Raw genomic sequence first — 25397 nt, 5'->3', positions numbered from 1 at the left:
TAACAATGGTCAAGTGAGCATATTCAACAGGGGAGAAAAATCATTCAGAAAATGAAAGAAAAAGTCTATGAAGTGGTCCAGTGACAGATATCTCATTATGTACTGCAAAATAGAATGGAAATAGTAGAAAGCATCTACAACATAAGACCATACATTATATTAAATGTTTTATGACACCATCCTAAATGTCACCTTGGAAATACAAAATAGAAACTTTTTCCAGAATATTTTTAATATCTGTATTAAATGTTAAAATAAAAAGTACATTTACAGCTGACTTGTCAGTACATCCCAGCAGAAATCAGCTTCATTCATTCACCAGTGCTGCACTCTGCTTTCCTCTGATCCACTGGGAAAATAGGTCTAATTCAGAGACAAAATACCAAATCGAACAGATTTTCAGAGTTCAGCTACATCTGCAAATGTTACATTGCAGATACATGCTTATTGGAAAGATGGCAAAATTATGAAAGCTAAAACATTTTACCCCCCCCTCCCCCCGCAAATGCACTGTGATAACAGCACCCTCCCCCCAAAAAAAAAATCCAATCACAGGGAAAAGCAATGGAGACCAGTATTTGCACTGACAATAGTTTTCCAATTAGATTGACACTCATGCAGTTCTGAACTGAAAACAGATTGTCCGTGATCAAACAGGATGAGCAATTCTGTGCAAGCAGCAAAAGGGTGAATCTTCTCTTTACTGCATGAACTCACTTTCCAACTGCATACATCTTCAAGACAGGTTGTTATGAAATTAGGAAGCAGACATTGATATTAGGTCCTTAAGAAAAGAACAAAGTTCACAATGATGAAACCTGCTGAAAAAAAATGACATTAATGTCTGACACAGCAAGCCAGAAGTTAGACTGATTCGGCACTGACTAGGAAATCCAAATCGGAATCACAATGTTTGCTTCCACCTGGACTTCTGACAGAGGTTGAACTTCAGCCATAGCTGCTTAGCCTAAGTTCGCACTGCTTGTCAAAGAAGATTTGAAATAAGAAAAGGAGTAATCCCTTCTTAAAAGGCTCGTGTGCCTCTGGGTGGAACAACTGAATGGCACCACTGACATCTTTATTTATATTTGCAGGTGTTGGGGGTGGAGTGGGGTGGAAAGGTAGAGATGACTATTGTGCATATCCTGCAATAACTGTGGATCTACAGCAATCAAAAGTTTGACTTGGATAATGAAGTGGATTTGGATTGTTAGCCTTTTCAATGGACTTTGTAATTTTTGAAATTTTAACTCTGGGCATCAGTGTTGCAAGACTTCATTGTAAATGGATGCTTACTGCAGCTATACTGTAATATGGCTGTGTACAAATGCAGTCATAAATGTAAATATTAGCTGTGCTGTACAATAGTTTTTTTTTCTTAAAAAAATAATTTTACCTCATCTTTTGATAATGTAATCCATCCTTTCACTATCACCTGCAGTTAAAAGTAAAGCTTGGAGACCAAAGTACAGATTGTGTAAATATGTCACTTCTGCACTGATTTTTTTTAAAATATAAATATATAAAATTCAAAATAAGTAGGGGTATAATCAAATTCAGGAAAATTGCATTAGCTAGTGTCCATTTTCATTTGTTTGTACATCACTTTTAAAAACAAACATTCCCATTAGCGTAAATACTACCAATTAAGGGGAATAGACAAATTCAGACTGAAAATCTGTATAGCTCTTCAAAATTTTATGCACTCGGCCTTATGTAAAATATACCACAATCCCCAATCAGTAAAGGCAGTGTCACCAGAATACAATTGCTCCGCATTGTTTCTTCAGAATATGAACTCACTGAACACTATGGAAATCCATTCACAGTACTGGGCATTTACAGGGTACAGAAGGGCATGGCTACAAAATAGACGGATTTCTGCCCAAATTTTATTCTAAATCAAGTGTAGACACCAGAAAAACTCGATATTCTGGTACTGCCCGAGCTATGCAGCCTAAATCCTAACCTCAACACGGTCCTTCACTTTGCTGAAAGGACAGCAAGTCAACTTGTTAAACCAAGGTATTGCAAAAGAGAGACCCCCAAAACAGAGATCAGAATTGCATTATGGGGTTACATCTGTGGCAGACTACGTTACAGAGATTCTAAGAGGAATAAAAATGCATTGTTGCCAGAGGTTGCATCAAACCACAAATAGCTGCTCCAAACAAAGTATGTATTTGGGCCATATTAGTGTTAAGCTATTAAAACACTCTACCATAACCTTCAATACTGCAGACAAAGATTTTGCTCCAAATACACATTACAACTGTCATACTAAACAAGTATGGCTGCTGCGTGAGGGTAACAAATTATATGAAAGCCTTCAATTGTTGCCATCCATTTGCAGTTTTTTTTTGCTTTTCCCTGTTTAAGAGTTTATTTTAATTCCAGGGTATTAAAACACCAGCCAGTATGAACATTTCTAAAAGTGAGCTCACGAAGTTTTCAAACATCTCCTCACTATATTGCCTCTGTGCCACCGTCACTCCCAAAATGTAGGACAACAGTCCAAATAAAGTGATGACTACATTTAATAAATTAATATACATATTTTAAGATTTACAATGCACATTCATTTATCTTTAAGGGGCTCAGAATGTTCATCATATTTACACATATACAGTTATCAGACAGCACTGGGAGAGAAAACAGGCTTGTGTCGGGCTATTTTTTTTTTGCTGGGCAGAAGCAAAACTGCATGGGGAGGGGGGAAAAGAGAGGGAGAAGAAGGGGAAAAAGGAGGAACATATAGGAGGGAGGGCAAGATCAGTCAACACCCACTACTCCTCAGAAGAAGGTGATGCAGTTGTCATGGCTTGTTTACCAGTCTTTCGCTCATAGTTAACAAGCCGTTGGCCAACGAGATACCTAGGTTTAGAAGAAAAAGGTACAAACACCATCACACAATGCACGTAATATTTTCACTAAAATTGAAGTTACAGCTGATAGACACATTTCTGAAGTGTCTGTTGCACAAATATTTATCCACATAATTCATGATTAAGTCAATCACACATGACAAAGATGACGTTTGCTAATACATGGTGGTGTCATCAGCAAGACCGGTCAATGCAGAAATACAGACCTCCACTGTTACTTTCTACAACTGCTATATATGCAGATTTCAAAATAGCCTTGCAGCTCTATTTTTTTTTCTATATAACTTTGTGCCACTTACTCTCCCGTTAATACAATATTAAAGCAAACTCAGGTACATCTATCCTATATGCACATTTTGTGGTGGGTATTTAAAAATGTGTGGCTATTAAGGATCGAACCATTCCAGAAGTACAGGCTAATCTATCTTTATAGTGGATGCTTATACATGATGTTTCCCAGTAATCCAACTCAGTTTCCAACAAACTAGTAATGACAATACAGGAGTGCAACACCCTTCTGCAAACATTACTGAGCACTGCACGGATACACTGCACACTGCCAAAAACAAGAAACTATGAAAGGTTCATTCAAATTTTCACACTTATTTTTATTCATTCATGGGATGTGGGCGTCGCTGGCAAGGCCAGCATTTATTGCCCATCCCTAATTGCCTTTGAGAAGGTGGTGGTGAGCCGCCTTCTTGAACCGCTGCAGTCCATGTGGTGAGGGTTCTGCCACATTGTACTAAAACAGGTGTAAACGAGGTAAAGCCTATAATCTAAATCAAGGATCAGATGAGATTTATAAACTACTGTAGCTTCATTTCATCACTGGAACTCCATTAGTGAGCTAGAGCCTTGTAACTCAATCTCAGGTATCCATTATTCTACATATAGATCTTTGATTAGACAGATTCAAGATGAGAAAATCATTAAAATGTTTTACCATTTTTATTCTCTGGTGCATGTTGAGTTGCATAGTAAAATACCTACTTGTCATTTTTAATGTGTTCATAGAGGCGTTTGAACTGGCGGATTTGGAAGGACAGGACTCCCATCAATATCACCACCATTAGAAGGAAAGGGTAAATTCGACGCTGGACTAGATTCTGCATCTCAGTAGTTACGCCTGCATAGCAGTGGGGAACAAGGGCAACAGATTTCAAAATTTATATTGATTGTATTGCATACTCAAGCAAGTTGGAAATAAACTTTGAACTTATACCTAGGTGGTTCTGATGCAAAATAACTAGGAAAGTTTGAAACAATAGGTTCTTCACCCAGGCATTTTAATTATATACATAAACCCAGTCCTTGCAACATTCTTTCAAAGGAGAAACTGCCCATTCCAGTGACACGGTTAAATAATTAGATTGCTCCATATTTATCTTGAACTGTTAAGCCTATAGAACATTTTCACCCAACTAGGTTATTTTATAAACTATTTATATCGGTAATAAATGTTTAAATAAAACGACAACATACTTATATGGTCTTATCCGGCAGATGGCTTCAACTATTTTAATTCCTACTGCTGGATAGATTTATCCAACAAATGCAACTAAGACAGTTGTGACTTCACTATTTAGCACAATTTTTGGAACATAATCTGTCGTGTACACTCGGAGGAGGAATTGCATTCAGAGACCCCAACACCTACATTCTATTTTTGGACTTTAAGCATTTACACACAGAGAGGAAAGTTCAGACATCAGTCAGAAACCATTCCGTCAGAATAGCTTCTCAATAAACACTGCGCCAATCAAGTAATCGCACCTTTAACGTATTGAAAAATAAGCAATCTCAGACAAATGTTTCAGTACTTACCGAGTAGGGGTACAATGCCAGCAGCTATGACATATGGCAGACAGAGTGATAATAGCAACACCGCAATAACTGGCGCCGCTAGTTTGCAAATTATAAAATGTAAATCAATGTTTCGAATGCCATTTGCATAGACCTGAAAAAAACAAAAAACTTAATTTAGACAGTTTATACAGATGTATAAATTCAGACATGAGCAACAGTGCATAATTTTTACCATTTAGGTTGGCAATTTACTGTAGGCATCAGTTTGAAAATACATTAGTGCAGGACACGAAGTGGTAGGGTGTAGTGTGGCAATAATTTGCAACACTTGAGCTCCTAATCCCAGCCATGCCACCATAGAAAGGAAGGGGAGGGAGGAGTTGTCATATTGAGCAGAAAAACTAAAATCAAATCATGAGACACTCTTTGTCCCCATTTATATTACAGGAGCTTGGGGTTAGTCTACCATCCCAGCAAGGGATTGAGTGTGATTTGGTGAAATCAGAAGCAGGGCATGTGGAGAACCCAATACCTATTACACACGTGCATGAAAAAATAAATTCTACAATAACAACAGCATACAGCCGTACATTTCCATACAACTGTAATGCTGACCTCCATCTTAATAAGAACATAAGAAATAGGAGCAGGAGTAGGCCAATCGGCCCCTCGAGCCTGCTCCGCCATTCAATAAGATCATGGCTGATCTGATCCTAACCTCAAATCTAAATTCATGTCCAATTTCCTGCCCGCTCCCCGTAACCCCAATTCCATTTACTTCTCGGAAACTGTCTATTTCTGTTTTAAATTTATTTAATGATGTAGCTTCCACAGCTTCCTGGGGCAGCAAATTCCATAGACCTACTACCCTCTGAGTGAAGAAGTTTCTCCTCATCTCAGTTTTGAAAGAGCAGCCCCTTAATTCTAAGATTATGCCCCCGAGTTCTAGTTTCACACATCCTTGGGAACATCCTTACCGCATCCACCTGATCAAGCCCCTTCACAATCTTATATGTTTCAATAAGATCGCCTCTCATTCTTCTGAACTCCAATGAGTAGAGTCCCAATCTACTCAACCTCTCCTCATATGTCCACCCCCTCATCCCCGGGATTAACCGAGTGAACCTTCTTTGTACTGCCTCGAGAGCAAGTATGTCTTTTCTTAAGTATGGACACCAAAACTGTATGCAGTATTCCAGGTGCGGTCTCACCAATACCTTATATAACTGCAGCAATACATCCTTGTTTTTATATTCTACCCCCCTAGCAATAAAAGCCAACATTCCGTTGACCTCCTTGATCACCTGCTGCACCTGCATACTAACCTTTTGATTTTCTTGCACTAGGACCCCCAGATCCCTTTGTACTGCAGTACTTTCCAGTTTTTCGCCATTAAGATCATAACTTGCTCTCTGATTTTTCCTGCCAAAGTGCATAACCTCACATTTTCCAATATTGTATTGCATCTGCCAAATCTCTGCCCACTCACCCAGCCTGTCTATATCCCCTTGTAGGTTTTTTATGCCCTCCTCACTCTCTACTTTCCCTCCCATCTTTGTATCATCTGCAAACTTTGATACGTTACACTCGGTCCCCTCCTCCAAGTCGTTAATATAGATTGTAAAGAGTTGGGGACCCAGCACCGACCCCTGCGGAACACCACTGGCTACTGGTTGCCAGTCCGAGAATGAACCATTTATCCCAACTCTCTGCTTCCTGTTAGATAACCAATCCTCCACCCATGCCAGAATATTACCCCCAATCCAGTGATTCTTTATCTTGAGCAATAATCTTTTATGTGGCACCTTGTCGAATGCCTTTTGGAAGTCCAAATACACTACGTCCACTGGTTCCCCTTTATCCACCCTGTACGTTATATCCTCCAAAGAACTCAAGCAAATTTGTAAGACATGACTTCCCCTTCATAAAGCCATGCTGACTTTGTCCTATTAAATTATGTTTATCCAAATGTTCCGCTACTGTCTCCTTAATAATAGACTCCAAAATTTTACCCACCACAGATGTTAGGCTAACTGGTCTATAATTTCCAGCCTTCTGCCTACTACCCTTTTTAAATAAGGGTGTTACATTGGCAGTTTTCCAATCTGCCGGGACCTTTGCCGAGTCCAGAGAATTTTGGAAAATTATTACCAAAGCATCCACAATCCCTACTGCCACTTCCCTCAAGACCCTAGGATGTAAGCCATCAGGTCCAGGGGTCCCATTAATCAGGTCCAGGGGTCCCATCCGCCTTGAGTCCCATTAATTTACTGAGTACCAATTCCTTGTACCAAACAGGGGGCTCTAGGGGGGGGAGGAACTAAATACGATTTTAATCGTATTTAGCTCCTCCCCCCCTAGAGCCCCCTGTTTGTCCAGTGTTGGGATATTCTTAGTGTCCTCTACCGTAAAGATTGAAACAAAATATTTGTTCAGCATTTTTGCCATCTCCATGTTTCCCACCATTAATTTCCCGGTCTCATCCTCTAAGGGACCTACGTTTGCCTTTTTATATAACTGTAGAAACTCTTGCTATCTGTTTTTATATTTTTTGCTAATTTATTTTCACAATCTATCTTCCCTTTCTTAATCAATTCTTTAGTTACTTTTTGCTGTCTTTTGAAGACTTCCCAATCTTCTATCCTCCCACTAAGTTTGGCTACCTTATATGTCCTTGTTTTTAGTCGGATACTATCCTTAATTTCTTTACTTAGCCACGGATGGCTGTCATTTCTTTTACACCCTTTTTTCCTCAGTGGAATATATATTTTTTGAAAGTTGTAAAATAACTCCTTGAATGAACACCACTGTTCATGTACTGTCTTACCCTTTAATCTATTTTCCCAGTCCACTTTAATCAATTCCGCTCTCATACCATCATAGTCTCCTTTATTCAAGCTCAGTACGCTTGTTTGAGAACCAACCTTCTCACCCTCTAATTGGATATGGAATGTAACCATGTTATGGTCACTCGTTCCAAGGGGATCCTTAACTAGGACATTATTAATTAATCCTGGCTCATTACACAGGACCAGGTCCAAGGTTGCTTGCCCCCTTGTAGGATCAGTTACATACTGCTCAAGAAATCCATCCCTAATACACTCAATAAACTCTTCCTCAAGGCTGCCCTGTCCAATTTGATTTGTCCAGTTAATATGATAGTTAAAATCCCCCATAATTATCGCTGTTCCCTTATTACATGCCCTGACTATTTCCTGATTAATACTTCTTCCAGCAGAGTTGCAACTATTAGGAGGCCTATATACTACGCCCACTAGTGTTTCTTTCCCCTTATTATTCCTTATCTCTACCCAAACTGTTTCATTATCCTGATCCTTTGTCCCAATATCTTTTCTCTGTATTACAGTGATTCCTTCCCTTATTAACAAAGCCACCCCACCTCCCCTTCATGCATTGGTCCAAACTACAGCCATTTGTCAAAAACATTACACAATGTATTAACACAAAACTCCTTCAGTGTCAAACATGAGCATATCAAAACATCCTTCCCTTTTCCAATATGGTCCTTTTTTGGATTTTATTTTACGACTTTCGACGCATGAACTCAGATTAGTGTGAGCAGTTTAGCTGTAATTAAGGAATCTGACTTGGAAAATAACTACATTGATGGCAACAAAGAAAATAAGTTTCCTTTACACTTTCTATATATTTTTAGGAGACTTTTACCTGTTCAATAACAGTTTTCAGCCACCACTGAGGTCCCATCAGTGTTATCGCAGCAATTATTTTGGCATGGAGAACACCGAGAGCCCAGTCCTATTGTAAATGGAAACATCAGCATCAAAAAGTGGAACTGCAGGAGGTGCGTACTAAATCACAATGTTCATTCCCCCCACAACCTGTTATTTTTCCCAAATGGGACTCATCTTCAAAATCTGAGTATGACCCTACTGGATCACGTTTCCTTGAAGGCGCCAACCAAAAAGCATAATCACCTGAAGCCTAAGATGTAGAGACTGTCATTGTCTGTACATGTAAAGAACCAAGTGGTTATCATTTTAATTTACATTCAGAAATGCTGTTTGCTCAGTCCAGGAACTTCCCAGGTTTGACCTAAGTCTGTGCTCAGTTAGCTCATCAGTAGAGATACTATAATTTCCTTTGCTTCCCCTAGGCTATAGAGGGAAGATTTATAATATATAAAGACATAATCAGTCAAGGCTCTTAATTATTACCCAGTGATTTGTGCCAGAAGGTATGCATGTGGATGCCACAAAAACAGCATCGAGCACTGCTGTGCCTCTCCATTCCCCAAAGGCAATCAGCCGGTGTACTTACCACCCAGACTCACATGTGAAGGATGATTAACTGGGCAAGATAGCATAGGGCAATGGAATTGTAACATCTTCAAGAATTGGGAGTGGGGGCAAATAAAAAAAATCTTACTTGCTTAAAGCTACAAAAGAATGCCAGAGAAGATGGACCAGAATCATTAAAAGCAACAAATGAACACTGAAAAAAGTCATAAAAATTGAGAGAAAGAACACACCGGTATAAACAAGAGCTGACTAGTGCCAATTCAACTTTCAGCTGCTAAAATCATTTTGTACTGTTTCTCCTGTCTGGAGGGTCCAGAACGAGGGGGTCATAATCTCAGGACATTTAGGACTGAGTTGAGGAGAAATTTCTTCACTCAGAGGGTGGTGAACCTGTGGAATTCTCTACCACAGAAGGCTGTGGAGGCCAAGTAAATATATCTAAGGAGGAGATACATAGATTTCTCGACACAGAAGGCATCAAGGGGTATGGGGAGAGAGCGAGAATATGGTATTGAGATAGAGGATCGGCCATGAACATACTGAATGGCGGAGCAGGCTCGAAGGGCCGAATGGGCTGCTCCTGCTCCTATTTTCTATGATTCTAAAACGTCGTGGCAGTTTGATAGACCCTTGAAGGCTCTCAAATGTTTTAGCTCGATTCAGCTGGTAGCACTCTTGGGTGAACCAGAAGATTGTGGGCTTACGATCTACTCGAGACTTCAGCACATAACCTAGACTGCCCAGTGCACTGCTGAGGAAATGCTGCATTGTCAGAGGTGCGGGCTTTCGGAAGAGACATTAAACTGAGGCCCCATCTGCCTGTTCAGTTGAATGTGAGAGATCCCATGTGCTATTAAAGAACAGGGAGATCTCCCAGTGTCCTGGGCAACATTCTTTTCTCAAACACCATTGGAAACAGATTAACTGTCACCTGATCACATGCCATTTGTGGAACCCTATTGCGGAAAACTGACTACTGCATTTGCCTACAGCGATTACCCTTCAAAAGGGATCCGTTGGTCGCGAAGCGCCCTGGGACACCATGAGGATGTAAGGCACCAAGTAAATGCAAGTTCTTCTGTTCCAACTATGCACTTTTCCCCCCAAAGTTATTCCCTATGCAAGGCAATCTGTCGCAAAGAGAACCGAAGAATAGTCACGTACCTGCCATGGGTAAAAAAGTGGTGTCTGATCCAGCGGCACCCTTAAGGGAGCTACAATAACTAGTTCAAACAAGAGTCCTAAAAGAAGAGGAACCATTCCAGCCAGCAGCAAGGCCACTACCAATGTTTTCACTATCTGTTGAGAAAATAAATCAAAACCATTCATGAATAAATGGGCAATTTCTGAATTTGGAAAGTGATGTACTTTTCAGTCATTTTTTTCTCAAATTGCCATCTATAAATGTTATATACGTATTTAAAAAATCAATAGGTCAATGGGTGTGTCAGACCTGATAAAAAGCAGATACAATAAGTATTTTGTCAATTTTTTGTTTGCTTGCACACACAATATGATGTAAACCACACAAAATATATTTTCACTTGTGTGAGATGTCACTGTGAAAATTACCAAGTTTTCTGCCTCTCCATCCCAAAAAAGGTTAGCTGGACACTTTTTGATAAAGATTACCAGTTTAAAATACAAGATTGAGAAGTTACATATTCAACAGATGAGTTAAACCTCACTTTTCCCTTTATTACAAACCAAGATCGCAATCATCTCCAAGTTGACCACCAAGGCACATATGCTGACTTGGACATAACCCCATTCTGTCATTGACACTGGGTCATCATCCTGGAACTCACTACCCAACACCATTGCTACAACAATTGCAGCCGTTCCAGAAGGCCCACCACCTTCTCATGGGAACTAAGAATGGGCAATAAAAGCTGCTTTGCCAGCATCGTTCGCTCCCCAAAAACAAGTTAAACAAAATTTGAGCAATTTTGGAGTTAAACTGGGTACTAATAGGGCATGTCTTTATTGAAGGGGTAACTGGATGAAGCAATTAGCTAACTGCTTGGTAAATAATTAATGTTGAATCAGTCTGTCTGAAGATCCCCCTAGAAGTACTGGGCTTCTTACAAAAAATGATATAATGAGTTGCGTTGTTCAGTTTAGGAGTTAAGTCATGGGTTGAACAATGTAGCACTTTGTACTCCATAAATATTCATACCAGATTGTCTTACCATCTTCAACTGTGGTGTGTATGTAATTGCTCCAGGAATTGCTGTCAGAAACTTGTGCAGATCACTGTCGGACAACTCCAAAGTTACATATTGGGACCCTCTAAAGGAGTCTCACTTTTACTGCCATCCACATCAAACCAATCTACTTGCAGGCCAGACATTATTTAAATAGTTCTCAAAAATATTTTAAAACTTTTATTTATGCCTTGATATCAACTTATAAAATTTTTGCACTATTGTTTTGTATCATGCAACCAAAACATGGAGTTTACAGGAAAGGACAGTCGCGCAAGTCAATACTCTTTCCAAAAACAAAGACATTCTGCTTCACAGGAATTTTCTCTACATCGTGCATCATGCAGGATATTCACTTTCTTATATTAAAACGCATGTCCCAGTATATACAAATCCACAATACAAGGCAGTGCAAACTGTGCAGAAATCTCACTATGGCTGGAAAGTGAGGGAAATCTTCTAAAATTTGAGGTTTGCTTTTCAGGAAAGTCATCACTGCAGCTGTTCTGCACGATGACCAACAGCAACAAACTCATTTTATTATGCACAGAGCGACTTCTTACATTGCAAATTTGTCAAACTGCACTAATCTGTATAATGCAACCCATTCCTTGGGGGAGAAAATGGATAAAAATGGTAACATTTGTTTTTCTTATTATTTTCTAAATCACTGAAATGGAACACATTCTCAGTCCGAAGCCCCCATGTGTGACTGCAGCAATGAAATATGCTGTCAAGAAAGATTTCGCTTCACACTTCAAAAAAGCATACAATTTTAAAGGGTGCCAGAAAATGGCAAGACCCTGACAAAATAAAGATTAATCTATGAATTATGGCAATCTATGTGAACTTTTTAAAATGCTACTTTCCAGAGATATTGGGCTCGATATTAGGAGGGAGGCGGGTTGGTAGCAGGGGGGTCGACTGGGCGCGTGGGTAACGCGCCCAGTGAATTCGGGGTGCTCCACTCGCGATCGCAGCCTAATTGAAGCCACTTACTGTGGCTTCCGGGTTTCGCGCTGGAAAACTGCGCAGCAGGCGGACTGCACACCCGCATCATAGGCTGTCAGCTGGAGGAGCCCTATTTAAAGGGGCAGTCCTCCAATGATTGATGCTGCAGAAAGGAGCCAAAATTACAGCATGGAGCAGCCGAGGGGGAAGGCTGCTCCTAGGTTTAATGATGCCTCACTCCAGGTCCTACTGGATGGGGTGAGGAGGAGGGGGAGGAAGTGGCCTGCCTCTGCCACCATGAAGACCTGGCTCGAGGTGGCAGAGGAGATCACCAGCACCACCAACATATCACACACCTGCATACAGTGCAGGAGGCGCTTCAATGACTTAAGTAGGTCAGCCGAAGTGAGTACACTTACTCATTCCCCTACACTCCGTCTGCCACATCACCGCCCCCACCCCACATCTCCTTCTGCACTGCCAACACTACTCTGTCACATCACTCCTCACACCCACTCAAAGCTCATCCTCATCTTACCTGCACTTACTCACCTCGCCAGTACTCATCCCACCATTACCACTCAACCCAATCCTCATACAATCTCATGGCTCTGTCTCATACATTTCTTTCACAGTCAGCCTCACCCAACCTGCCACTGCCTGTGCTGCAGCCACAGGGCATGCATCACACATGCGTAGTAGGAAGCGTAAGGCAAATATGTCGTGAGCATGAAGGGATGCACAAGTTGTGTTTGAGGGTTTGTCATGGTTTTTACTTATATTTGATTTCTGATCAACTCACATTACATATTATATTGTCACCACTACTGCCACATCTTTGCAAATCTTGTCTGGTTTGTGCAATAATGCCCTTTCCTGAGGATCACCATGAAGACCCACACCTGATGCCACCCATTGTGTCACTGCAGAGTGGGTGTAGGTGTATTTGCAGGGCTCTTTTGTGCAGACGACTGAGACAGGTCGGCGATGTCCCCGGTTGCACCCTGCAAGGATGTGGAGGAGAAGTTGTTGAGGGCAGTGGTGACTTTGACAGCGGCGACTTTGACAGCGGCAGGTAAGAAGATGGTGCTCGGGCCAGCCAGGAGCAGCTCGGCATGAAGGAGGCTGCAGATGTCCACGACTACATGTCGAGTGACTCTGAGCCTCCGTGTGCACTGCTGCTCAGAGAGGTCCAGGAAGCTGTGGCAAGGGTAGTGCCTTCTGCGATGCATCTCTCTCTGCGGTTGCCCTTCCTCCTGCTGTGCAGGTGGATGTGTCACAGCACTGTGTTGTGGAGCTCCACGGGTCAGAGGTGGACGGCGTGGCTGGTGATGCTGTTCGTCCTCCGAGGAGATCATGACTGCAGCTATGGCGGCCCCCATCCGGAAGATGTACGTTTGAGGGTAGGTAAATGTGTCTGCACACTGGGGTTGAGGTTCCAAGTTGGTGAATTTTATTGTTAGGAGGAGGGTGGTGGAGGCCAAACATTGTCCAAAGAGACAGAGTGACCTCCTGCAATGAGTGAGGGTCTCCCCGCCCCACACCTGTCAAATGGACCTTTGCAGCTGCCACAGGCTGGTGGCTGCAACACGTCCATTTCAACTGGGAGTGTTTCCGCCAGTACAGGAAACACGCTCAGTTGGGATGAAAATTCCACCCCTCCTAAAATATATCGTCCAAATCAGGTCTGCTAACGACCTGAACCATCACATTAATTGCCTTAAGTGGGATCCCATCGGCTTTAATTGCCAGCGGGAGTCCCACGTGCAGGGGCTGCGCGCGCATCTAAGCGCGTCACTGGGGAACCCGGAAGTGGGCGGGTTGGAGCCAGGCTCCAGACCCGCCGCGGGAATCCCCGATTTTCGGAGCCCACCTGCCATGAACCCAGCGGCTCGGACGTCTGAAAATCGAGCCCATTATATTCAACACATAACTTCAACACCCCACATTCAGCAACAGAAGTGACTCACCATGAGGGACCATTCCTTTAGTTTCTGAAAAATAACGTCTCGCCCCTGTGGCATCCATGCTGCTAGCACTGTAATTGCTCGGATCGTCAACCAGCAGATGTACAATCCACAGGCAGCTGTGTATAGCTCGTGGATTTTGGCACTCCCAGTCCAAAATGACATAAGCCAACGACCTGCTGAAACTGGACACAAAATATGAAGTGCGTCAAGAGGGTCTGACTGCTTTACTGAAGAATGCAACATGAAAGCACTGTCAAATGAACTCATATCAAGGTATAAATCTGCACTCCAGTTCTAACTGCAGACAAAGGCCAAGACACATTTATTTCAAAAGCCCATGTTAATCTAAATGCTGCAGGATTCATCTAAGTTATCCTTAAAAGAAAACAAGCGAATGATGAAGAAGAGCTATTCAGCCCTTCAAAGCCCAACCTTTTGGTAGTTCAATTCACCCACCCAAGTACCACTGGATTTTGAATGCCTTGAAGGTCTTCGATTCCATTTTGCCTGGGAGATTATTTTAAACATTCATCAACTATTGAGCAAAATTAAATGTAATAATTTAAAATTTTTACTAGCCCTTGTTGCCTGACTTACCTTGAATTAATATTCTGGGTTCATCTGATCTTACCATTTAACACTCCATTTTATACCCCAGTGAAGTCCGTTCTTAACACCTATTCTCTAAACTGTACAGCTTAAGTTTCTCTAATCTTTCCTCAGCCGTTTATACTGGAGATCATTCTTGTTCTTCACGACTCCCTTTCTAATGCACACTTGTCCTTGTGAAGTGTGGTGTCACAAATTCTACAAGGTACTCTATGTTCTTGAAACCCACACTTCATAACCCAAGAGGCTGTTTAAGATATGACAACAATTTATCTATGACAAATATTCATACTCCCTCGATCCATACACAAACATTTTTTTATATAAAAAGACTACCCAGACAGAATTCATATTCAGAAAAAAGGTGAGGTGTACATAATAAAATGTAATTATGTGAGAAGAGTTATAAAAAGTGCCATTAGATCTTCATGTACCTGGTAAAGTGAGGCAGATGAGACTAGCAATCAACAACGTCACACACATGAAGATTACCAACAGCAGGATCTAGTTGAAACAAAGAACTTTGAGTTACTGAAATACATTATTGACACAAACTTAATATAAGCTCTTAATTCCAAGTTAAAGAACATGCTTGTATCAAATTATTTAATGCACAGCTCGTTTCAAACAATTCTAATAGTTTGCTCCGTTAAGTATATGCACCATTTAAACTTTAATTGTGGAGGACAGGTTCAGTTTCCAGTGATAGTTTACTACCACAAAATATAAATCATAATCCAGTTAATATTTCCAAACCCCTAGCCATTTTGTACTAATTCCACATAGAGTTATATAAATTATTAAAATCTAGAGGTGGAAGATTTCCCCCATTTGGTTTACAACTTACTACAAACCGCAATTCTTTACAAGTTTATGACTTAGTTATACTTAGCATATAGAGGAAATCTTCCCTCCCTGGTTGGCAAGTGGGTATCGATAGTGCTAGAGGTTAAATACTTGAACATTTAAGCTGATTCTTCCGAATACTCACACAATTCTAATTATAAAAGAAAATATCTGTATTCAATCTCCTCTTATTAAATGTATTTTATTCTTTAAAACTGCCAGACTGTGGACAGACATTGTCTATACAATTTCCCCTAATAAAGTGCTATTCCAGTAACCTTGCAAGTAGATAAGGTGAGCTGCACTACCCATTTGCTTTTTAAAAAAAGGTCATTTTCATTAAAAACATTTATGATTTTGCAACACGTAATACACACTGAAACCTTCCCTCCTGCTCCTGGTTTTAGCAAAGAATTTCAACTATAATTACAAAAATAAACCAGCATTGACAATTTAAAAAGGTATCTACCCTAAGAGGAAACTGTAATGGTTTCCGATAAGGCTGAAAGCCCACAGGCCCACCCTGTTGCAGTATGGCCTGGTGGGCTGCGTGTAGTCCCTCTCCTACTACAGGTATGGCATTGTTATTACGAGCCTGCTGGTTATTGTTCGCCTGCTGGTTGGCATTGTTCTCATTTTCCTCCTGATCCCCGAGCAAATATGAATGAAGGTCCCTGTCAGCGAGAAGAAAATGTATTCAGGACATTAAACAAGACGAGAGATCAACAAGTTTTATGTAACTTGTCCATGAAACGTACTAGTTTACTCATCACTTTGTGTAATAGTAATATTCATTCTGCTGAATTTATTTCAAAAGGTGCTTAACTATCAGTAATAATTTAAACATCAATCAGAATTTCAGCATCTGGACAGTCTAGATCAAGAAACATAATTCTTAAAAACACACGTTGTATGTAGACCAAATCTGTTAGACCTAATTCCTCCAAGAGGATGAGTACAGGCTTTCTTGGGTCTTCTGAGATGAGGTGTCAGATTTACAACCAATTGGTAACATCATTCGTTGAGTAAAGTTTTTCAATCTCAAGAAGAATATGTTATGACTTTAACTCTACATTAGCTCGCTAAATTATAGTAAATAATTCCTACTGTTGGCACTGCATGTTCTGATGTACTTGGCTCCACACTTAAATTTGTGCGTACAATAGTGAGGCTAATATTATCCAAGTTCAAATTCATGGCATGACAACAAAAGCATTTAACTGTTTAACTCCAAACCAAATTTAGTCACTTTTTACAGATACTTTCCTTCACTGAAACCGGAGGTTCAGTCATATTATTCCACATCGCTGGAGAGGGTTCCCTCGGCACTTACTTAACCCACTATTCAAGCAAAAATGAACAGTGTGCTCTTTTGGGGGTATTTATTCATGTCGGAGTACTACAGAATATAAACTTGGATAATGATGGATTAATGCACTCTTCAGTTCAAGTTAAGAACTGGGAAGTTTGATGTGCAATAGAAATGAATTTGTAATTGAATATCACAATGCACATTACTGTAATTTGTTATTCCAGGACAACTGTACTGACGAACTTTGACTGTTGGCAAATAAGACTCTCTCCCCTCCCCATCTTTTATTGATAAAAGTCCTATCCATTGCTAATTAGCAATCAGAAGTTTGAAGAATTACTTACAGCAGATACCCAGCTGTAACAGTCCAAGCTCTGACCAGGCCCTTCAACCATTGACGGGTGTGTCCCTGTTCCAGTAAGGCCGGCAATATCACTTGCAGAAGCAGAAGCTCCAGAGACAGCTCACTGACTGGGGCATCACTACATGGAAATCAGAAAGTTGAGACAAATACCAAACTGTTGACGCATGCTATTTAAATGGGATTGGAAAATAGATTACAAAAAGGCACAATTGTTTCCTGATTAGCTGTATATCCAAGAACAGTCTTTTTTTTCTTTGTAATTTTCCCTTCTCTTCAGGGGGTGAGGGTTAATGCTGTAGGATCCTTCCACAGGTGCCAGGAGGCCTTGAGTATCTATTGCAAGTGGCCGATTCCTCGTGTGAACCTAGGCAGCGAGTGCTCGCAGCCTGTTCCGACCACAGGGATCATTACACCTGATCCTGATCCAGTATTCAGACGTTCATGAGTGTGCTTTGCCAGCAGAGGCAGTGAATAGCAATCAGGAGGAGAAACCCTGGTTGATTTTCATCTCCCTGGGCAGAAGCTGCAGCGGCTCTAGCTAAGATTAGCTAACACTGCACAGACTGGAAATTGCACGTCACTCCGCTATTTAAGAAAGGAGAGAGGGGGAAACCAGGGAATTATAGACCAGTTAGCCTAACATCTGTTGTGGGGGAAATGCTGGAGTCTATAATTAAGGATAGGCTGACTGAACACCTCAAGAATTTTCAATTAATCAGAGAGAGCCAGCATGGATGTGAAAGGTAGGTCGTGCCTGACAAACCTGATTGAATTTTTTTGAAGAGGTGGCTAAAGTAGTGGACAGGGGAATGTCAGTGGATGTTATTTATATGGACTTCCAGAAGGCATTTGATAAGGTCCCACATAAGAGACTGTTAGCTAAAATAGAAGCCCATGGAAGAGGGAAAAGTACAGACTTAGTTAGGAAGTTGGCTGAGCGAAAGGCGACAGAGTAGGGATAATGGGTAGGTACTCACATTGGCAGGATGTGACTAGTGGAGTCCCGCAGGGATCTGTCTTGGGGCCTCAATTATTCACAATATTTATTAACGACTTAGATGAAGGCATAGAAAGTCTCATATCTAAGTATGCCGATGACACAAAGATTGGTGGCATTGTAAGCAGTGTAGATGAAAACATAAAATTACAAAGCGATATTGATAGATTAGGTGAATGGGCAAAACTGTGGCAAATGCAGTTCAATGTAGGCAAATGTGAGGTCATCCACTTTGGATCAAAAAAGGATAGAACAGGGTACTTTCTAAATGGTAAAAAGTTAAAAACAGTGGATGTCCAAAGGGCCTTAGGGGTACAGGAACATAGATCACTGAAGTGTCATGAACAGATGCAGAAAATAATCAATAAGGCTAATGGAATGCTGGCCTTTATATCAGAGGACTGGAGTACAAGGGGGCAGAAGTTATGCTGCAGCTATACAAAACCCTGGTTAGACCGCACCTGGAGTACTGTGAGCAGTTCTGGGCACCGCACCTTCGGAAGGATCTTATAGAAGTCTATAAAATAATGAGGGGCATAGATAAGGTAGATAGTCAAAATCTTTTCCCAAAGGTAGGGGAGTCTATAACGAGGGGGGAGAGATACAAAAGGGTCCAGAGGGGCAATTTTTTCACTCGAAGGGTGGTGAGTGTCTGGAACGAGCTGCCAGAGGCAGTAGCAGAGGCAGGTACAATGTTGTCTTTTAAAAAGCATTTGGACAGTTACATGGGCAAGATGGGTATAGAGGGATATGGGCCAAGTGCAGGCAATTGGGACTAACTTAGGATATAAACTGGGCGACATGGACATGTTGGGCCGAAGGGCCTGTTTCCATGTTGTAAACTTCTATGATTCTATGATTCGAAGGACGTATTGGCCTTGGAGGGAGTGCAGCGTAGGTTTACTAGAATGATACCCAGACTTCAAGGGTTAAGTTACGAGGAGAGATTACTCAAATTGGGGTTGTATTCTCTGGAGTTTCGAAGGTTAAGGGGTGATCTGATCGAAGTTTATAAGATATTAAGGGGAACAGATAGGGTGGATGGACAGAAACTATTTCCGCTGGTTGGGAATTCTAGGAGTAGGGGGCACAGTCTAAAAATTAGAGCCAGACCTTTCAGGAGCGAGATTAGAAAACATTTCTACACACAAAGGGTGGTAGAAGTTTGGAATTCTCTTCCTCAAACGGCAATTGATACTAGCTCAATTGCTAAATTTAAATCTGAGATAGATAGCTTTTTGGCAGCCAAAGGTATTAAGAGATATGGGCCAAAGGCAGGTATATGGAGTTAGATCACAGATCAGCCATGATCTTATCAAATAGCGGAGCAGGCACGAGGGGCTGAATGGCCTACTCCTGTTCCTACGTTCCTATGAATCTGGGTCAGTGGGGGGGGTTGAAAAGAGGAAGACTCACACTAGGTTTTGTCGGTCTGTTCTGCATTTTGGTTCTGCTTTTTCTGATGCCTGCTAGTTAACGGTGGCTATGTAACAGGAACCAGTCATAAATGGAAAGGCATGATAGGAAGAAAAGAATTAAATTGCATACAGATTTTATAGCAAACCAATGTAAATTGCTATCAATATTTAACATATGGGCAAGGGGGTGCACAAACAAGAGATCTGATAAATTTGTGTGTTAAAAAAAGTGTTTAAAAATAGAGATTTAACTGTGCTTTGTGTTGTACTTAGTATAAAAGAGTCTCACAAACTTGCATTATGCAAAGTATGCACACACAGATTTAATAGTTCTACAGCAGTAAAATGGAGAGAGAGGTGGCAAGCAGAGGCCAGGTACAACCTTACACGGAGGCAAAGAGGAAATCTGGGGGGAAAGCCTTTTCTAGCACATCTCCAAGCAGCTACCTCAGGATGGTACAGTCAGAAGCTGGGCAGCAGATCACCCACTCCACTCTCAGGCTAAGCTTATTCCAGGAATTGTTTAAGTATAAATCACTGCAGACGCCTTTGAATATGAGGCATTAAACCGGGGCCCCTTCTGTCCTCTCAGGTGGATGGAAAAGACCCCATGGCACTATTTCGAAGAGTAGGGGAGTTATCCCCAATGTCCTGGCCAATTTATAACCCTCAACCAGCATCATTAAAACAGGTGATCGTGTCATTATCTCACTGCTGTTTGTGGGACCTTGCTATGTGAAAATTGGTTGCTATATTTCCCTACATTACAACAGTGACTACACTTCATAGTACTTAATTGGCTATAAAGTGCTTTGGGACATCCTGAGGTGGTGAAAGGCACTATAGAAATGCAGGTTCTTCTTTTCTTTACACATTGCAGAAACAGAATACAAAAACATCTCAGGAACTCAAGACTTCTGAAAGATTAGTAAGAGAAAAAGTGCCAAACTTTAAGTTTCTTTTATTTTTACAGACACTACATTAACTATCCACACAGCTAATCAAAAAAAAGTGTCCCGGAAAGGATTGACAGACTAAGAGCTCTTTCTCAATATCAAAACTTCAGAACTCAGTTTCTAGTTACAGCATATATATTAATAGGAATGCCACTTCTCTGGCAAAACACTTTTTTTTGCTTAATATGTAGATTGACCCTTTTATTTTCTGCCCATTTATAGGTCCCCTTCATGGCATATAACAGTCCTTGGGTGCGGGGAGGGATGTGGCAAAACAGATGGAAAAGCATTTCTCAGGCCTCTACTGTCGAACTTCAAAAAGTTGCTTGGAAATATGAGCAGGAGACTTAGGCTCAGGTTTCTTCTCCCTCTCAGTGGACATGGCATCTCCCAATAGTCTCACTGTATGGGAACTCACATCTTACTGCTGCCACAGCGTCATAACAGTGAGACATGCCACGAGGCTACCAGTTATAATATCTAAAAAGATTACATGAGACAAAATATTACCTGTAAAGCATTACATTGTATGGTAGAAAATCAGGGAGAAGAGTCTTAATAATACGAATTGGTAACCAAAGCATAAGGAGGACTATAGACCCAAAGACAATCTGCAAAGAAAAATGCAACACAGGCAAGAAGCTTAACTAAGTTAAATAAGAAAAATGAACAAGTAAAGTTTGCTGAGATTTTTTAAACTTAATTTCCAATTTACCTAGAAAATCTACCCTTAAATTGTTTCTCTGCTCTTCAAGCCTATTCATATCAAAATTGTATGTTAAGCATGCCAGTAGGCATAAAGCACAAAGCACAGAGATTGGTTTTCAGTGAATAGGATATTTGAACCAAAAACCACTATCGGAAAAAAAAATTCTCTCACTAGCAATCTTGATAGCAATACAATCACTGAAAAGCAATCAATAATTAATCAATTGCCACAAAAGCAACCAATGAAATATGTGTTTCTCCCCCAATCATTTGATGGATCCCCATCTACCCCTAAAACTAAAATAAACACATTAAAATGTTCAACAATTAAGAAAAATATCACAATTACCCATCAACTTATCAATTCCATCTCCTGAATGTCCCAGAAACCTCCCCATGCACTGTGGCCATAAACATCCTTTTATATGGGATATACATATATACACAAAAAGCCTCTCCTAGGCCACAGGAATTGTGCTGAACAACTTTATTACTGGGACTCAATGCCTTTCTGCTCTCAACCTGATCTTCTCTATTCCCCTCCCCCACCCCCAGCTCCCATAGCCCTCCTCTTGAGGACTGCCAAATCTGAGGTTGCCCAATCAGAAACCTTGCCTGAGTCCCAGGCTGCACATTCCTCTGCCCACCCAATCAACGATTCTCTATTGAGCGTTCTCTGGTTAAATGTTCTCTTTCCAATAAACAATTTTAATCTGCAGAGGAGCCACACGTTGATATCATACTTACCACAGATAATATAAATCGTCTGAAATGCCTATAAATAGGTAGATGAATCATCTCCTGAACTGGGTTAAAGTCCGGATCATTTAGATTTCTTAAAAACCACAAGACACCAGGTCTCAACACCTGAAAGAAAACAGTAATATTAAAAACTGACCTGGACAGATCCTGAGAACATCACAAGAGACAAGATAGAGGTGTTAAAAGAATCAAAACAATTGAGTTTTTAAGCAAGGAGACACAAATTAAAAGAAAATAATTATCATAGAATCTTACAGCACAGAAGGAGGCCATTCGGTCCATCGTGCGGCTCTTTGAAAGAGCTATCCAATTAGTCCCACCACCCCACTCTTTCCCCATAGCCCTGCAATTTTCTCCCCTTCAAGTATTTATCCAATTCCCTTTTTGAAGTTACTATTGAATCTGCTTTCACCGCCCTTTCAGCCAGTTCATTCCAGATCATAACTCACTGCGTAAAAAAATGTCTCGTCATCTCCCCTCTGGTTCTTTTGCCAATTATCTTAAATCTGTGTCCTCTGGTTAATGACCTCTCCTGCCAGTGGAAACAGTTTCTCCTTATTTACTCTAGCGAAACCCCTCATAATTTTGAGCAGCTCTACTAAATCTTCCCTTAACCATCTCTGCTCTACGGAGAACAATCCCAGCTTCTCTAGTCTCTCCACATAAAAGGAAGTCCCTCATCACTTGTACCATTCTAGTAAATATCCTCTGCACTCTCTAAGGCCGTGACAGAGTATCATAGTATGTTACAGCACGGGAGGAGGTCATTCGGCCCATCGTGCCTATGCCGGCTCTTTGAAAGACCTATCCGATTAGTCCCACTCCCCTGCTCTTTCATAGCCCTGTAATTCTTTTCCCTTCAAGTATTTATCCAATTCCCTTTCGAAAATTATTGAATCTGCTTCCATCACCCTTTCAGGCAATGCATTTCAGATCATAGCAACTTGCTGCATAAAAAAAATGTTTCCTCATGTTGCCTCTGGTTCTTTTGCCAATCACCGTAAATCTGTTTTCCTCTGGTTACCGACCCTTCTGCCACTGGAGACAATTTCTTCTAATTTACTCTATCAAAACCTTTCATGATTTTGAACACCTCTACCAAATCTCATCAATAAAAATCCATTTCATTTGTCTAAAGCCACAATCTGCTAGCAATGTGGTTGATCAGATTTCCCCAGTGCAGGACTAGATAAGTTTTTGAATTCTAATCACCCTGGTGTACCCAAGTCAATTTGACCAGATAGTTAAATATCAATTTGTATTAAGCATGGCATTTTTAAGAATACATTCAAGTGGAGAAAATATTAATTCAAATGTTTACTTGGTTTACCAGAAAAAATGGGATTCTGTCTGGAAACATTCTATGTTGCAAAGGATCTTAATGAATCCCTTCAAGAAACACAAGGATGATTTTAATTTTTTTTAAAAAAAGATACCAACAAAATATAATGTAGTATTATTAAGGTTTTTTTTAAATCACCATTCAAATCCTCCAGGCTCTATGCCATTTCCTGGAAAACAGTAAACCAGGCAACTTGCTGCCAAATAGCATGCTGTAACAACCAGCTAGGAAGTACCCAAGAGCCAGTTGCTGCTCACCTTCAGGGCGATCCAAAGATAACATTGGAAGATCGTTTAGGACTCTGAAATTGGGCAGATGGAATTAATTTTAATATGAACCTAAGGGTGCAATTATACTACAAGCTAGCATTAGATCATACCAATGCTGCACTTGGGTAGTATAAATTGATCGTCAAGTCCTGAACTGACTCAAACGAAGGGAAGTGAGACTCCCTGCTCCAGGTTGCCTCTGAATTTGGACTGCATTTACACACACACTGCAGCATTGAAGCAAAACTGCTTTGCACCAATGCCACTGTTGAAGTGTGAATGCATCCTTGAATAATTTATGCTAAATAGCAAGATTACAAAATGAAGGTTACATTGTTCAACCACATAAATCAGAAAAGAGATTAGAGAATAATTGTTGACCTAGCACTGAAAATCTCATTACATGGTAAAGGAACAGTTACAAGGGCAAGGAGAATGTTTTGCATCTGAGTGTACCCCAAAGAACAAAACCTGATACAATGTAGCTTTGGTGAGACCATTCTACAGTCAACCAGACAGCAGACTACTCCAGATCTGGTAATGTGTAATGAGACAGGATTAATTAATGACCTCATTGTAAAGGAGCCTCTAGGTAGCAGTGATCACAATATGATTGAATTTCGCATTCAGTTTGAGGGAGAGAAGAGTAAGTCTAAGACAAGTGTTTTAAACTTAAATAAGGGCAATTATGAGGGCAACAAGACAGAACTGGATAAAGTGAACTGGGAATTTAGGTTAAGGGATTCGTCAGTAGAGAAGCAGGGGCAGATATTTAATGAGATATTTCATAACACTCAGCAAAGATACATTCCAGCGAGAAAGAAAGACTCTAGGGGGAAAGCCATACCACCCTTGGCTAACTAAGGAAGTTAAAGATAGTATCAAATCGAAAGAAAAAAAACATACAATTCTGCAAAGATTAGTGGCAGGTCAGAAGATTGGACAGAAAATTAAAAAACAGCAAAGGATGACTAAAATAATAATAAGGGAGAAATTAGAGAACGAGAGAAAGCTAGCTAGAAATATAAAAACAGATAGTAAGAATTTCTACAGGTATTTAAAAAGGAAAAAAAAGAGTAAGTAAAGTGAGCATGGGTCCTCTAGTGTGTGAATCTGGGGAATTAATAATGAAGAATAAAGAAATGGCAGATGAATTGAACAGATATTTGGCGTCCGTCTTCACTGTAGAGGATACAAATAACATGCCAGAAATAATTGTGAATCAAGAAGTGAAAGGGAGGGAGGAACTTAAAACATTTACAATCACCATGGAAAGGGTTCTGAAAAAAATTAGAACTAAAAGCTGACAAGTCCCCAGGTCCTGATGGACTTCATCCTAGGGTCTTAAAAGAAGTGGCTGCAGAGATAGTAGATGCATTGGTATTAATTTTCCAAAATTCCCTCGATTCTGGAAGGGTCCCATCAGATTGGAAAATAGTGAATGTAACTCCTCTGTTCAAGAAAGGAGGGAGACAGAAAGCAGGAAACTACAGGCCAGTTAGCTTAACATCTGTCATAGGGAAAATGCGAGAATCTATTATTAAGGAGGTTATAGCAGGGCACTTAGAAAATCTCAATCCAATCAGGCAGTCTCAACAGAGCTTTGTGAAAGGGAAATCGTGTTTGACTAACTTATTAGAGTTCTTTGAGGAAGTAACAAGCAACGTGGATAAAGGGGATTCTGTGGATGTGGTGTACTTGGATTTCCAGAA

General features: G+C 40.6%; 1 protein-coding gene across 3 annotated transcripts in view; it reads right to left on the bottom strand.

The window, feature by feature from the left end:
• Positions 1-214: 214 nt before the first annotated feature.
• marchf6 (membrane-associated ring finger (C3HC4) 6) overlaps positions 215-25397 on the bottom strand; it is an 87248-nt gene continuing 62065 nt past the window's right edge. For all 3 annotated transcript variants that reach the window (XM_068001025.1, XM_068001035.1, XM_068001043.1), the window contains 11 exons: positions 22060-22179; positions 21115-21215; positions 17214-17351; positions 16027-16231; positions 15146-15215; positions 14103-14284; positions 10139-10273; positions 8382-8471; positions 4713-4845; positions 3879-4014; positions 215-2874 (listed from right to left, as the gene is read on the bottom strand). In XM_068001025.1, the coding sequence (XP_067857126.1) occupies positions 2787-2874; positions 3879-4014; positions 4713-4845; positions 8382-8471; positions 10139-10273; positions 14103-14284; positions 15146-15215; positions 16027-16231; positions 17214-17351; positions 21115-21215; positions 22060-22179 (1398 nt within the window). In that variant the 3' untranslated portion in view covers positions 215-2786. The remainder of the gene's footprint in view (positions 2875-3878; positions 4015-4712; positions 4846-8381; positions 8472-10138; positions 10274-14102; positions 14285-15145; positions 15216-16026; positions 16232-17213; positions 17352-21114; positions 21216-22059; positions 22180-25397) is intronic.

The sequence above is a fragment of the Heptranchias perlo genome, chromosome 2 (genome assembly GCF_035084215.1).
Source record: "Heptranchias perlo isolate sHepPer1 chromosome 2, sHepPer1.hap1, whole genome shotgun sequence".
In the NCBI taxonomy this organism is placed as follows: domain Eukaryota; kingdom Metazoa; phylum Chordata; class Chondrichthyes; order Hexanchiformes; family Hexanchidae; genus Heptranchias; species Heptranchias perlo.
Note: the sequence above shows the minus strand (reverse complement) of the source record. Positions and strands in the feature narration are given on the sequence as shown.